At 40.7% G+C, this 16,343-nt stretch overlaps 1 protein-coding gene across 1 annotated transcript in view; it reads right to left on the bottom strand.

Annotated features, from left to right (window-relative positions):
* CUNH9orf3 (chromosome unknown C9orf3 homolog) overlaps positions 1-16,343 on the bottom strand; it is a 320,137-nt gene that overhangs the window by 280,834 nt on the left and 22,960 nt on the right. Inside the window, exon 2 of the mRNA XM_023764898.1 lies at positions 4,071-5,010. Coding sequence (XP_023620666.1) covers positions 4,071-4,864 — 794 coding nt within the window. The 5' untranslated portion in view covers positions 4,865-5,010. The remainder of the gene's footprint in view (positions 1-4,070; positions 5,011-16,343) is intronic.

The following is a 16,343-nucleotide window of genomic DNA, read 5'->3' on the forward strand; positions in this document are numbered from 1 at the left end:
CCCTTACAAAAGGGGGATTTCAGGGTGGAAAGATGGTAACTTCTTTCCAAATTTAAAGTTTATTTTTTTAACAAACTTTTATATTTGGAAACAGTTTTAGATTTTTTTAAGTGCAAAAATACACAGAGTTCCCATATACCCATACCCAGTTTTCCCTATTATTAACATCTTATACTACTAGCATGTTACATTTGTCAAAGTTGATGAGCTAATACTGACACATTATTATTAGCTAAATTTTATTCAATTTAGTTTTCTCAAATGTCCTTTTTCTGTTCCAGGATACTACATTACCTTTAATCATCATAGCTCCTTAGGTGGTGGGTTTCTTAAGACTTCCTTTATGTTGACCTGAGTTTTGAGGAGTACTGGCAAGGTATTTTGTTGAATGTCCCACCATTGGGATTTATCTGATGTTTTCCTCTTGGTTAGACTGGGGTTATGGCTTTAGAGGAAGAAGATCACAATGCTGCCCTTCTCATCACATCACACCAAGGGTACATACTATCAACATTACTTATCACTGTTGATGTTACCCTTCATCTCCTCACTGAGGTGCTGTTTGTCAAGTTTCTCCAATGTAAAATTGCACACACACACACACCCCTCTCCATACTGTCCTCTTGGGAAAGAAGTCACTATGTGTAGGCCACACTTAAGGAGAGAGGAGTGATGCCTCACTTCCTTGAGGACAGAGTATCTACAGAACTTGGACTTCTGCACCATGGATTTGTCCATTCTCCTCCATTTGTTCATTTAGTCAAATATATATCAGTATGGGCTCAGATATTTATTTTATACTTTACATTATTATCCAAAGCTATTTTCTTTACTTTGTTGTCCAGCGTTGGCCATTAGGCGTTCTTTCACATGGCTCCCTGGACCTTTGACGTGCACCCAAGTTGCAGGTTGTAGCTGCTGTTTGAGCATTTCCTTATTTTCTGGCCTTACAAGATGCTCCAGGCTCATCTTGTATATTTCTTGTCCCAGGTCCTACCTATTTCTCCAAGAAGCCCTGGTTTCTTTATTGGAGAATGGCCTTAGAAACCAAGATCGGGAATCTAATGTGTGTTCATGCTCCTAACCTTTTTAACTGACAAGCAAGGAAATACGTGTGTATGCAAACCCTTGGAAACACCATCTCTATACTTATTTCCATGTGCAACCATCCATAGCTACTAGTGTATTAAATATGAGTTCATAATGATGTCTCTAGTTCTAATCCATTTCCACGTGCATTTTTCTAGCCACTTCCCCTTCCTCATCTGTAACCTTGCACTTCAACAGTGAGACGGCTAGCTCCCACCATCTGCCATTCATTTACTCAATTGTTCAATTCTAGCATACAGGTATAGTGATACCAAAATTGCTAAACTGTAGACCCATGGGAAACAACTTTACCAACTTGCGGTATTGTGTGCAGTTTCCTTTGCCTTTAGTATTATAGATTCCACACATTTTTAAAGTTATTTAGGTCAGCGTCCTTTACCCCTACCCCCTTCAGGGAGGTGGTTTCACACACTTTCATATAATTAGATTGTTTAGTCACATTTTGTATTCCACCCTGGGTTCCTCTGACCTCCTAAGTGATTATTTATTTATATAGAATAAAACATGAGTTTATTCTGGACAAGGGGTGTGGTGGGGGTAAGAAGGGGAGAAGCCACTGATGGAACTTGAAGGGAAACGAACCAATTTAGAGGTTACTTAAGTTTCTGTCTAAAATAGGCTTAAAAGATAAATTTATTGAAAATTACCACAATTCATTTATTTTTTAAATGTATTGAAATCTTTGCATACAGTAAGGGACATAGTAAAGATCAAATGTCAGAAATATAGCTCTTTTTTACAATTAGACATGGATTTTTCTAGGAGCTTTCAGTAAGTTTATTCAATTTTCCTACTTGTAAAATAAGAATAAAAAGTTTCTCATCTAGGACTAAGAATTTATGATAGGTACACTGATAGTATTCTGCATCCAGAGGTAAAAATGTAACAACTATTTAAGTTTTAATTAAAGGAAATAAGCTCTACCCAGTTATATTTTTCACATAATTGTGAAATTTTATATTTTTACACAATTATATTCATAAAGCATTGCAACCCTGATCATTACTATTCACTCATATCACTAAGGAATTATTTCTGTCTAGCAATTTGAGATCCTTTGGGCATTTTAAAGTCCTTAAAGTATACAAAATTATCAGTATATACCTAGATTTATTCTCAAGCATGTGGGAGAATTTACAAAGGTTTGGTGGCTGTTCATGGAAGATAATCTTAAATAATATCCCCCCCCCCAAAAAAAAGGGGGGAGAAAAAACATATTTTGAGGATATAAAAAAAACACAAAACAACTTATTATCCTTGTACAACTGCATAAATGCCATGTCTGTACTAAAATATAACCACAAACTTCCAAGGATACAGTTTAAACTCCTGCTGTGATCATGCATTTTATTAAATCATCAGAATTTATCAAGAATCAATTCACCAAGTCAGCCTTTGCAGGAGCAAATTGTGCCCAAGGACCTCTTTAGTTTCTTATGGAAACCAGCATTTATTCATTCCCAGTCAACACTTTACATGTAATGCAATTCACAAGTCTACTCTCTTTGCAGTGAGCACCGAGCAGACAGACATGTTTGAGGCCATCAATGAGTATTTCTTCCCAATACTGTCAATAGTTTCTTATTCCCCATTATTCAATTCCAAAAATACTATCTGTGAATATAAAAACTACAATTTCCTAGTTAAGTATTCAGAGACAATATAGTTAAATCTTATTGAAAACCCATCCTTAATAAGCTCAAAACAACTTTGAAGTTACAATAAGAACACCTGTTTCTTTCCCCTCCTAGTCTCCCAAGGATATCCAATAAGTTATTCTACAAATAAATCACTATGCTTTTGTACTGATGTAAGTTTGTACCAACCCTGCAATTTCCCAAAGGCTGCCTCAGACTCCCGCAGAAATAAGACAGGAAGTGAACTCATTCCAAGCAGGGGCAGGAGACCAGAGCGGGAGGCAAGATTAGAGGCAAGGAATGGGATAATTAGAGCTCAAAGTCAAACTGATGCTTTAAAAAAATCTAAAAGGCTTTTTGGGGGGTGGTTGGAGAGAGATGTAAGCAGTTTACCGAGACCACTGTCTCCATGAGGGGAGTCCAATGCTACAAAAGAAGGCGCTTAAACAAGCTCACGGAGACCAATGTTCCCCAGCCTCGCTCTGCAGGAACTACCATATTGATGTGTAGTACGTTAGCACAAAGAAATAGTTAAAATAATGAGGGCTCTATAAAGTTTGATTTTAAAATTCTCATTCTCAAAATCCTGAACAACTGTTGGAGGAAGGGCAAAAAGAACAGAACAAATGGCTCCCTAACCTAAATACATCCCCTGGAAATCGATGCCTGTCAGTTTCTTCTCCCCACACTAAATCCAGGGTCTCCCGGGTTTCAAATACTACGATTCACGGCCAAGGTGAGTGTGCACTGTCAGCAGGACTGTCACACCCTCACAAACAGACCGTTTGAAGGCATGGGAGGTTCGCATATAAAGTCCAGGAGGCAGAGCTGCCCAGAGACAAGTGCCGTAAGCAAGTCACAAAGCAGAGCTGGCTCTGTTTGGAGGCACTTCACACTGACCCAGCTTGGCAGCAGTCCACTCCCTCAGGGGAATGCGGGAGCTCTGAGGAAGTCTGTACTCAGAGACACGTACCACTCCCATCCACAGCACTGGGAGTCGCCAGCAGAGATCTTAACAGAGGGTGAGGCTGGGGATGTAATCATGAGGCTTGCCTTTTAATTCTCCTAACTCAGAAATACGGGCACTTAATACAGTAAGCTCTTCACCCTGACTGAAGGGAAGTAATCCTATTAAGAGTTGAGCTTGCCTGGGAATTTACCTGCTTCGCTGTGGGTCTAAGGATTGGAGGCTGACTAGGCGATGCCACAGATGGAGAGGCAATCTTTGCAGAGTTGGTCCCCTGTCTGAGAGCGCTCCTGCAAAGGCTCATCTCCCAGCTCGGGAGATCAACAGGCAGGGGCTGCGGGGTACCCGACACCTACCTGCCACTCTGGTCTGAGGTCCATGTGACTGATCGCCCCTGGGGTTTGGTTCTGTACCGTATCCTTATGGCATGAGGAAAAGCCGTAGCTGTCTGAGCCCCTGTCTTCCTGATCTGCAAGCTCCACGTGTCAGTGTCAAACAGGAGTTCCCCACAGCCAGGAGCCAGGCTGCACCAAGCATAATAGTCTAACTGCTCCCTCCAACGATCTGCAGGCAGAGTCACAAGTTCACGTACAATCTGATTCCTGAGCTCAGAAACAACCGTGAGCTTGGGAGACCTTGTAAATTTTTCAATACCTGGCACAGCAGCAACATCCACCTCCTCAACCCTTAACACAGATAAATCACAGCAGTCCAACACCAGCAAAAAATCCTCACTCCCATGATTCCCTGTGTCACAGCAGTGCTTCGAGCTAGAAATCCCATAAGTCTGTTCCTGGTTGTCATGGTTACCATCTTTACCAGAAGTATCTCTTTCACCTTTACCACAAATTGCAAAATCACTGTATCCCATTTGAGACCAGGAGGTCCTTGTATCTGCCACAGGAACGTGGCAGGGTTCCAGCTTCCTAAATCTGCAGGCTTCATTTGACTCCGATCGGCAGGCTTCCTCGGTGGAACCACTCTTCTTCCTGGATCTGTTTCCAGACTCTAAGAAAAGCACTAAGGTGCCATCGATGATTTGACTTTCAAAATCCACATCTAAATCCAGTACATAATGCTTCACAAGTATGTGGCTGGTGTTGGCCATGAGAGGCAGGTCATCTCGAGAAGGGTCCAGCTTTATGTCCATGGTGTGGGCTGTTGAGAGCTTTGTTAAACTCTCAGAAGGGGCTTCCTATCTGCCTTACTCATTCGGAATTGTAAACGGCTGTCTGTCCAAAAAAACCACACAAAACACCCTGATTCACAAATTATGGTTCCACAGCCTTCAGTCCCCTGCCAAAGAAGAAAAAAACAATTAGACAAAATTCCGAGACCCTAAATGCTCCTGTAGCCACTGCTCCTTCAAAATGACTACCTTCTTCAATGATCCCCCAATGTGGTAGAAGCTCATGGCAAGCAGGCCGATGAATCTTTGTGACTGGCATCAAAGAAAGCTGCATTATGGGTTTCTAAAAATATTCCAATTACCAATGGAATGGAAGGGGCTTCCACAGAGCCAGAAGAATCCTGCTCCTGACTTGAATAGTCCTTGTTTTGTAATAAAAGAGCAATTGTTATGCAAAAGCATAACTGAGCATCACTGTACCTCTTGTTTTAAAATATATTAAATGTATCATTTCTAATTTTGTGCATCAAAAGATAAGTGATTGTTTCTCTGCTGTGATTCTAAGTAACAAATGTGAATGAAGGCTAAATGGCCTCATACATTTTATTCTTTGAGAGTAATAATTTAATACATATAATGCAACTCCAGGGATTAATGTACTTTTCACATTAGGACCACTCTCATATCAGCACTTCCAGTAAATTACAGGAAAATGAGCCAATTTACCAGGAGTGCATTCTAAGTATTCCTCTGAGATTGTTCATGGAGATTTTTCAAATTTATAGTTAAATACTCAAGGTATATCATTACATCTTAATAGCTGAAAACCCATTAACATTCTGGAGAATAGCCTTCTTGTGGCAAACAAAAAGGTCTTCTCATTTGAAAAAAAAGTATGCAAATACCTATAAAAAAGGAAGGAGAGAAATTAAAATGTAGAAACAGATGTTGCAATAAAATGCCCAAGTTCTTCATAAAAGTTCTGAATCAAAATGTATTCTTACTTTATTATAGCAATCCAGTTAAAAAATTTGAAATTATTTCAGTCCCCGTTGTGTACCTAATTTGTTTCAGCATATGCTGTTTATTATTATTCTTTTACCAAAAATGGAAAAATAAGTAAAAACTCTAGCAGAGTAGGTATATTTAAAATAATTTTTGTATTTGTAAATATCAGGAGGTATTTTTTTTATCAACTACAAAAATTACTTGCTTGACTTTTCAAGTAAAATTGAGCCTTGCCTTGTTTATTCTGTTTAACTCCTCCTCACTTCCCTTCTGACCTTCATGTCTACTAGACTCTTATTTCCCTTCCCTCCAGAATCTCATTCCAGCAATCAACGCCTTTGACTTTTCATTGTCCACCTCTCCACAGGCTATTCCCTCATGAAAATCTCGCCCAGCCTTAAAAAATCTGGCTTCCTGCAGCCTTGCACAATCTGTTTTCATGCGATTTTTCCGGTCATGGAGACCACACTTCTTTTGCATCCTTGACCTGTAGCCAAGGGCCTGCTCAACACAGTGCTCCCTAAAGAGGATCCCACACCTCCTTGCTTTCTGGACTAAGCAATGTGCCATAACTGGAGTGCTCCTGGCTTCCACCTCCCATATCCACCTGCCAAATTCTATTCTCCCTCCACAACCAGTTCAAGTGCAATCCCCTCCCAAAACCCCACCCTGCTCCCTGCTATTCCTCTCCCTACCAAACTGTACATATTAACATACATTTTGACTTTTAAGAGTAATAGAAATTGAGAGAAATCAGAGATGCAAAGAAAAATCTGAGATTACTTCATGGAAAAGCTGGTACTTCCCTTGGTCCTGAAAAGTCAATAGGCAAAGGAAGTAGGCCAGAGTGTTTTTTCTTTGCTTCATGAAAGCGACTGAACTTGTGATCCAAAGAATAATAATCTATAATAATAAAAGCGTAATATGCAAGTCGACCGAACGGCCAAACAGCAGAACGACTGTCTGGATGACCACACTATGACATGCACTGGCACCAGGCCAGCCAAGGCAGGTGCAATGCGATTGGTCAGGAGCCCCGCCATCGCCCCATGATCGCCCCGCAGAAGGAGGCCCAGACCCCTGGCCGGTGCTGCTGCGGTGGGTGGGCTGGGCCTCCCTCTGCTGGGCCATCGATCACGGGGCTCCAGGCCAGGCTGAGGGACCCCCTTGCCCCCGAGTGCACCGGGCCTCTAGCCTTCAATAAAGCCATTGGCTATGTCTATGTAATGAAAAACATGGATGTTAAAAATTCATCCTGCTGGTATTTGGGGCTGCTACCATGTAGTATTTTGTTGATTGAACTCTTTAAAAAATGTTCAATAAAGTAGAAATCCTGAATACACACACACACACACACACATACACACACACATACACACACAAACACAAAAGGAAAATCTGAATCAGCTGAGATAGGATTAACTTAGTAGCTATCTAAACTATCATATTTACAGAAGTATAGTTTAGCATTTGTAATAGTACTGACATAACCATTCATTGTTCAACCCTAACAGATTCCTTCATTTATTTCTGAAAATTAATATAACTTAAGAATAAAATATATTCCATAGAGCAGTTTTCACCACTCTGTCCCTAGTGGCAAAGAACAAGCCTACCTTTGAGTTCTATCTATCCATGCCTGTCAACATCGTCTTGTTTGCCATCCTAACTGGCAATCCTTTGGTCCTCTTCAGTGGATTCTTGATTATACTCCCCATAGATGCAATTCTAAATCTTTTCTTCTTTTAATTTTCCCATTCCATGCCTGCTGAATCATTCTCAGATAATTATCTGGCCTCCTACTTTACTGAGATGATTTTGAATCTCTGACGCTCCATCATGCCTCAAAGATCTCTAGTTCTGCACAACTATTGCTTTCTGCTGATTCAGAGGAAACAATAGCCCTTCTCACCAAAGCTAGTTCCCCTCCCCTGGAATCCCAGCTTTTGGGGTGTGAGAGGGCCAAATAAATAGCACTCTTCTTCACCTTCCGAATTCTAATCATACTAAGAAATGAGATAAGGAGAGAGACCAAAATATCCCAAAATATCACCAGGTTTACTGATGAAGGCTAAACTAAGTGATATGGTTTAGCGTGGGGGACAGAGACACCTGAAAACCGAAGCCCCAAATTCGATAGATTTACCCGTAGGGTCTTGGGCAATGCTGGCTCAGGTCAAAGCTCCCAGACAAGAGGTACCCTCTCGGTAAGGCAGTGGGAGAAGTAAGGACAACAGCCCTCTGTGGTTAGGATTGATGTCCAAAAGCAAATTTAAGGAGCTGAGCTGAGCAGAGCACACCCAGTTCCTTCTTCCCAAATTTACCAGAATGTCGCTCTACGTCCTTGCAGGTAGAAGTGACCAAGGAATGGTACAGTAATGAAGAAGAAAACAAGAAAGGAAACATCAGATATGGGAAAGCAGTGTTCCCGCCAACATCACCCTCCCCCATGAATTTGGAATCTTGTTTCATTTGACATTTTTTCTCTTGCCAACATTTTGTACTTTTCCATGTCTCCATCCTATTCCCAATGTTTCAACCACCCCCGGGCTGCCATCTTTAAAAACATACACTGCAATATCTATATATAAAAGTATTATGTGGTAAACGTTACACTAGTAGAATGTTATATGTCAATTATATTTCAATACAACTGGAAAAAAGAAAAACATAAAAAACTATATTTGGTCCTGTTGCCCATTTGACTAGTGTTAATTTCATTGAACTTAGGGACTGAAAAATTCCTTAGGACTCTCTTAGTCCAACTCTCTAGTTTAACAAATGAAGACAATGAGGCCCGGGGAGGTAAAGAGATTTGTGCAAGGTCATCCGTTTCCTTTGCCTTTCCACTGGCTGATGCTTTTCCTTGGAATTCTCATCTCCGGCTCTCATGGCCATGTCCTTCACATTGGCCAAGTCATACATCAAATGTCACCTCCTAAGACCTGTCCATACCCCCATTCTACCTTTGTAAATCTTTAAGTTGTATGGACTAGAACCAATCGTACTGAAATGGCTTTGGGGAAAAGAGGATTTTTAAACCAGCCCCATCGCCTTGGCATGTTTTCTGCCTACGTTATGTATGATGTGTAAGTCTAGGATAATGTGTTGCTTATCACACCTATTTTGTACTTGCCTTAGATTCATGGGTGACCCAAATCTCCCTTTTCTGCAAGTACATAACTCTCACTGACATCAACCAGGGTCACAGTCCCAAATTTAGGGATGAACTGAACTGACTGTGGTTGCAAACACGTGTACGTGGCCATGTTGAAAGGCTTCTCTCATCAAATAGCAACCATATTTCTAAGCAGTCTGTTGACTTCAGCACTTTTTGCTATTATTGTGCTCCAATTTAGAATGCCAGCCCGTCTCACTGGAGCATTTTTCCATTCTCTGTCATAAACCATCGCATATAAAATTCCCCCTTTATCAAACCCGATGGTTAGTTTCCAGTGGCTAACCACGGCTGCCTCTGAAATGTGGCGTCTGTTTAAATGATCGCCTCAGAAACACCATTAAAGGCTTCGAAAAGCAATATTTAATGTACAGCAATATTTTTCTTAAGAAAGGAAGGGAGTAGGAAGAGGATCAAATACTAGACAGAGCAATGGCACAGCAAAAAAACTTCCCTACCACCTTCAATCACCCAAACAGAAATGCACACACTCACAAATGTGTGAAATGGCCTCTGAAGAGCCATTCTGGGCCCCTGCGAAGAAAATTATTTCCTTCTCCTTTCAAGCTAATAAAGCGATGTGAATCACTGTCAGGGCCCTACCTCATCCTGCCTCGTTTTCTAGTTACTTCCCTCTTCCACTGGTCTAGAAACAACTTGGGACTCCTGACGCCCCTTTGTGTTCATGGCCATGTTAAGTAGAGTACACTGAACATAGTAGGTGCCCAATAAATATACACAGAATCGACATCTAAAGGCACTTGTCATTTCAATGCCTAGTTATTTACAGAACAGAGATTCCAGCCGGCACAGTTTCTAGTAGAAAGTTATTACTTAACAAACATCTTCCTCCAGACAGCTCTCATTTTTACTTCATAGGATATATCAGTACCTGTACCTCTTTATCCCACATCTGTTTTGGTTTAAGCAACGCGGGAGAAAAGGAGACATTTTTGCGTATGTGCTTATTATATAGTATTGAGCACACTGTGAGTAGTTTCAAAATATCTAATTCTACGGATTATTTGCACAGCGGAAGACAGCTTGCTGCACTCCCAGGAGTGCTCATTCTTCAGCACACAGTGACTGTTCTCAATGACAGCCAGCTTACTGCCGAAGCATACTGTTTCTGGGCACAGCTCCTCACACTCAAATGCATATAGTCATGGGAGCATAGCTTATTGCTGTGAGATTTGAGAAAATAATTTCAGAATTAGAAGGAATCTTAGAAATCTATATTAAAAGGGTAATATGCTAATTAGACCAGATAGACCGACATCTTCAGACGTCATTCCGGACGTCCTTCCTGACAAAGCCGGGGCCCGGGCGAAGCCACCCAGGGTCCTGGGTGCCTGCCTGGGCGAAGCAGGCCCAGGTCCCAGGTGCCTGCAGCTGGCCAAAGGGAGGGAAGCCCAGGTCCTGGTTGCCTGTGGCCAGCCGGAGGAGGGAATCCTGGGTCCCAGGTGTGGGGGGCCGAGGCAGAGGCAGTTAGGGACAATCAGGCAGGCAGGCGAGCAGTTAGGGGCGATCAGGCAGGCAGGCAGAGTGGTTAGGAGCAATCAGGCAGGCAGGTGAGCGGTTAGGGGCGATCAGGCAGGCAGGCAGAGTGTTTAGGAGCAATCAGGCAGGCAGGCAGGTGAGCAGTTAGGAGCCAGCAGTCCCGGATTGCGAGAGGGTTTAGGCCGGGCTAAGGGACCCCCCCCCCCCTGCACAAATTTCATGCACCGGGCCTCTAGTGAAATATTTTGTATTTAAAAATGTCACACTGATATCCTATAATGCATCTCTTTCACTCATGGTTTTGAAATATTGCCATGTAGATACACATAGATTTAGTGTCTTTTCACTGCCATTTAGTGTTCCTGTATGAATATTCCACAATGTATATATTTCCCTGTGTGTTATGTGTTATATATCATTGAGTAGGCTCTGGCTCCAGGTACCCCTATGAATGAGTGATATTCACAATGTCCTGTCCTCAACAGTCCTACTCAGCTCCTGCAGACTCATGCCTATGGCTTATTTTATGGAGTCAATCTAGCTCACTGGTCTTCCTCTTTTCCGGCTGCCTTCAATTTTTCCCAGCATTATTGTCTTTCCCAAAGAACACTGCCTTCTCATGACATGCCTAAAGTAGGGCAACTCCAGCAATGTTTGAGGCTTACTTTATTCTAGGACCCATTGTTCATCTTTCTGGCAGTGCAGGGCATCCAAAGAGCTCTCCTCTAACACCATATTTCAAAAGAATCTATTTTTTACTAGAGGCTCAGTGCACGGATTTGAGCACCGGTGGGGTCCCTCGGCCTGGCCTGTGTCCTCTCGCAATCCGGGATCCCTCAGGGGATGTTGGACTGCTGGTTTTGGCCCGATCCCCACAGGCCAGACCGAGGGATCCGTGCACCAGATCTCTAGTATGCATATAAGATCTTTGGTTAATCTCTTCCTGCCCTCTCCCCTCCCCCCTTCCCTCTGAGATTCATCAGTCTGTTCCATGTTTCCATGCCTGTGCGTTGAGCATCTGCCCCCTGGTGGTCAGTGCGCATCATAGCTACTGGTCAAACGGCCAAACGGTTGCTTAGGCTTTTACATGTATAGATAAGCCTTCTTCACTGTCCAGCTTTTGCATCCATACATAGTCATCGGGAATACAAGAGTCTTTAATGATACATCTTTCCTTGTAATGATTTTCCTAATTCTTCTATTGCTACCATTCTGAATCTTAGCCTTCTCTTGATTTCTTGGCTGTAGTCTCCATTTAAATTGAAGACTAAATCACGGTAAGCAAAATCTTCAACAATTTCCCTAATGATAGATAGTTAAATTCCTTTGAAATTGTCATTATCACAAACAATGCTGCAGTGAACATCCTTGTGCATGTCTCCTGGTGCGTGTGTGCAAGTATTTCCTGGGTTAAACACCCCAAAATTCCATTTTTCCTGATATTAACATTGTCAGGCCTGCTTCCTTTTGGTTTGTTTTTCCCTGATATATCTTTCCTATCCCTTTATGTTTACTTTTTAACTGCACTGGTTTTTTTTTACCTTGGGTGCCTTTTTAAGCAACATTTGGGTGCATTTTAAAAAATATAATTATCACTTTTGATAACTGAAATGAATTTATTTACATTTATCATGATTCCTGTTGTAACAGCTCTGATCTCTACCAACTTATTTTGTATTTTCTATCTACCATAATTTTGTTTCTTTGCTTTTACTTTTCTGATTTTGGTTAATTTTTTTCTGAATTCTCTTTTTTTCCTCTGCTGTTTCATAAGCAATAAATTTATTTATTCAACATGCCTATTTAAAGTCAATCTCTAATAACCTTCTGAACAATATAATGCAAAGATCCTAGAAAGTTCTACCACCAGTCTTTCCTCTTCCCCACTCTGTACCAGCTTCCATATCAGGGGTCCTCAAACTTTTTAAACAGGGGGCCAGTTCACTGTCCCTCAGACCATTGGAGGGCCAGACTATAGTTTAAAAAAACTATGAACAAATTCCTATGCACACTGCACATATCTTATTTTGAAGTAAAAAAACAAAACGGGAACAAATACAATATTTGTATTTGCATGTGGCCTGCGGGCCGTAGTTTGAGGACCCCTGTTCCATATTATTGTTGCTAACATACTACTATCACGTTATTTTTAACAACCCTCATCGAACTTTGAAAAAAACCTCAATACTGACTTTTATTTGTTCCCCAGCTTCCTTACTCAGGGCTGATAGAGACATTCCACTTCTTCCTTCAGGGCTCAGTTTTGTTCTAGTTACTCCTGCTGGTGACAAATTAAGCCAAAACTTTGTGGCTTCAAACAGCAACCGCTTTATTAGGTTCTGTGGGTCTGGAATGTGAGTAACACTCCACTGGGCCGTTCTCCTGCATCTTATAAATCTGCCATGGAACAGTGGTCCTCAGCTGGAGGATGGGCTTGTCTGACAGCCAGAGTGGCTACACAAAGCCTCTCTAACATGGAAGCTCAGAAGAGCTGACCATCTTCTATGGCAGCAGGCGGCCACCAGAGCAAGTGTCCCAAAGAACCAGTTGAAAGCTGAATGGGAACCTTTCTGATCTAGCCTCGAAGGTCAATGTGGTCTCACTTTCACTACATTCTACTGGTTTCAAAAGAGTCACCTGGCCAGTCCAGATGCAAGGAGAGGGGCTTCAACTCCATCTCTCGACGGGAGAGTAGTTAGGTCACACTGGAGAAGAGCATGTGAGATGGTAGCTGCTGTTATGGCCATTTCTGGAAAATACAATCTGTCATAATTTCCTTTTTATTTAAATATATGTTTAGTAATTCTTTCAGGAGGAGTCTATAAATAGTAAACTCTTTCAACACTTGTAAGTTTGAAAATGACTTTATTACATCCTCACTATTGAATGATCACTTAACTAAGTGTAACTTTTAGGCGGACAGTTATTTTTACTTAGCACTTTATATATATTTGCTATATTCTGACATCTCCTTTTGCTTATAAGAAGTTTGTTATTAATCTGCATTTATTGATATGTATCTGTTCCCCCCGCCCCGGTAGTTTTATTTTTTCATTACCTTTCATGTTCTACAGTTTCACTCAATATGTCTAAATGTGGATTTATTTTTATTTGACCTGCTCAAGATTCAGTGTGCTCCTTCAGTCTGAGGACTCGGAAATTCTTTGCGTGTGTAGTATAGTTTTTAAATTAACATCATCCTTTGCCTTAATATCTCTATCTCTCTCTCTCTCTCTCTATCTCTCTCTCTCTCTCTCACCCCCCTCCCCCCCTCCCCCGCCTGCTTTCTTCCTCTCTTTAAAATAAAAAAGTAGGGACATCTCAAAAGGACACAGAAAGCAACCTAAAAGAGCTTCCAATGAACAAAGCTGGAACAATCTAAGCAAGAAAATAAATAATGAAAGTATTGAATTAGAGCCCAAAGAATGAAATAAATATCATGACTCTATTCTGATATAAACAAATGATTGAAAAAACAAATAAAATAAGTGGGGGTAGGGATTTACTTTATTTTTCTTACAGAAAAATTCCAAATAATAGATATAGATACTACCTCTTCCAAGAAGTAGAGCTGACGTTCCCTTCCCTTAAGTATAAGCTGTATTTAGTGACTTGCTTCCCAAGAACAGAGAGTGAAAAAGGAAAAATGTTAAAGTTACAGCAGAGAAACCTGGCTGGTGGACACAAACTAACCACACTGTTGGGTTAATATCACCAGTGGTAAGTCATAGAGATACCATTATCCCCTGATGTGATTCAATGAGAAGGGCACCTTACCACAATCATATTCTTCCCCAAATCCATAACCTCACTCTAAGCATGAAAAAACATCAGACAAATCTGCATTAAGGGACATTCTACAAAATATCTGACCAGTACTCTTCAAAAGTGTCAAGGCCATGAAAAGCAAGTAAAATCTGAAAAACTGTGACAGACTGGAGGAGACGCAGGGGTAAGGGGAAAATGTTAAGTGGTATCCTAGATTGCATTCTAAAACAGGAAAAAAAGAACATTAATGCAAACCCTGTGGTTAATGCCAATGCACCAACGTTACTTTTATAGATGAACAAATGCACGATGATATTTAAGATGTTAACAATATGGGAAACTGGGTGATGAGTATATGGGAACTCTACCCTATATTTACAACTTGTATTGGTAAATCTAAAAGTATTCCAAAGGAACCATTTATTTTTAAAATCGTTAAAAGTTTCCAGATTTGATGAGATAGAAGTGTAAAGATTCAAGAATCTAAACAAGCCCAGGCAGGATAAACACAAAGATAACCACATCTATGCACATCACAGTCAAACTTTCAAAAAACAAAAATAAAGGAAAAATCTTGAAAGTAGCCAGAATAAAATGACATTACATGTAGAGTGACAATGACACACATGACAGTAGACTTCTTCTCAGAATGGCACTTGACTACTCATCAGAAACAATGGAGGCCCAAAACACACTGGAATGAATGAGAGGAGCACATCTGCCTCAAACACATTAGTCCTAAAATCTCATTTCATTAAGAAGTTCTTGTTTTTTCTACTTAGCAAAATGGCAGCCCATTTCTGGTTCAATTATCCAAAATTCTGAGTAAGTAGAGGTTGGACACTTTCTACTTTATTAAAAATTAGCATTTCCTCTTATTTATTTGTTCACCTATTTTTTTTATTTCAAAACAAATATATTCTAAAAGACTAACCCTCCCTTCAAAATATCTATCTCTTTCCTTCTTCGGTAAAAATTCGCATGAATACTGAACAAACTGACACCGCGTGGAAGTAGTTTTCTCCTCAAAGGTTTGAGCAGCTATTAAACTCTTCGGACCCTCAGATGTTTTCTTTCAGCTCCTCATGTTCGTATCTCCCCAGTTTGATAGAAATCGCTCACTGGTGCTCGTAAACAGTTAAGGAACGTTTAAAGTTGAAGTCATTTTTAAACAAGCCAATCAAAAGGTCACCACTATCTCTGGTACAATTTTAATCTTTGAGTTTAGGATGTGCCAATATGCCTTTAGTCATTTTGTTTGGTTTCTAGCATTTTAACTTCAAGCGTTTCCCCTTTGTTCATTCCTTCTTACTTTTCTTTTACTTCAAGTAAAAATACAGTGGTAAAACATTAGCTATACATTTTAACTGAACAAGTACCAGGATATTCAGATTTTAAAACCCCTCTGGAACCATAACTCTAGCAACCTGCCCCTCCCCATCATATAAATATATGCTACAATAGGGTCTTTCATTGCAAAACTCATACCCGTGAGGCAATGTCATTTATCACTGAGTAAATAATGCAAGATAACATAATGAAAAGGGGATTTTGCTTCATTCCCTTAACTATAAATAAAAATATGTAGCACTTTGCAAGATTACCACATGTGGTATGATATTAACTTAAATACCAATCTTTAAGCCAAACTGTAAATAAGATAAACTGTGCTCTCTGGTCTCAAGTTTTAAACAGTCTCTCTTTTCTTTAAATTTACTGCTTTCATGAAGCATATACGAGTGATGGCATATAATTTGTGATTATGTAATGAAAGACCCAATTGTGATATGTATATTATGCCCGCCCCCCGCTCCCCTCCCTCCTCCCCCCACCCCAATAAAAGCCCGACAAGTGAAGTTACTGTTGCTGTGGGAATTGTAAAAAGTGCTCGTGATGAAGAGCACCGAACGCAGTGAAGCCAAGTCACAATCAGAGTCCAAGACCTTTTCCTGGATAAAGCAAGCAAACCACTGTCAGCTGTGGCTTGGTTTACACATTACACCCAGTCAGGGGTGGGAGACTGCGGTCTACATGTGAATACCAAAA

Source organism: Myotis lucifugus, unplaced genomic scaffold, assembly GCF_000147115.1.
Source record: "Myotis lucifugus unplaced genomic scaffold, Myoluc2.0 scaffold_360, whole genome shotgun sequence".
Lineage (NCBI taxonomy): Eukaryota > Metazoa > Chordata > Mammalia > Chiroptera > Vespertilionidae > Myotis > Myotis lucifugus.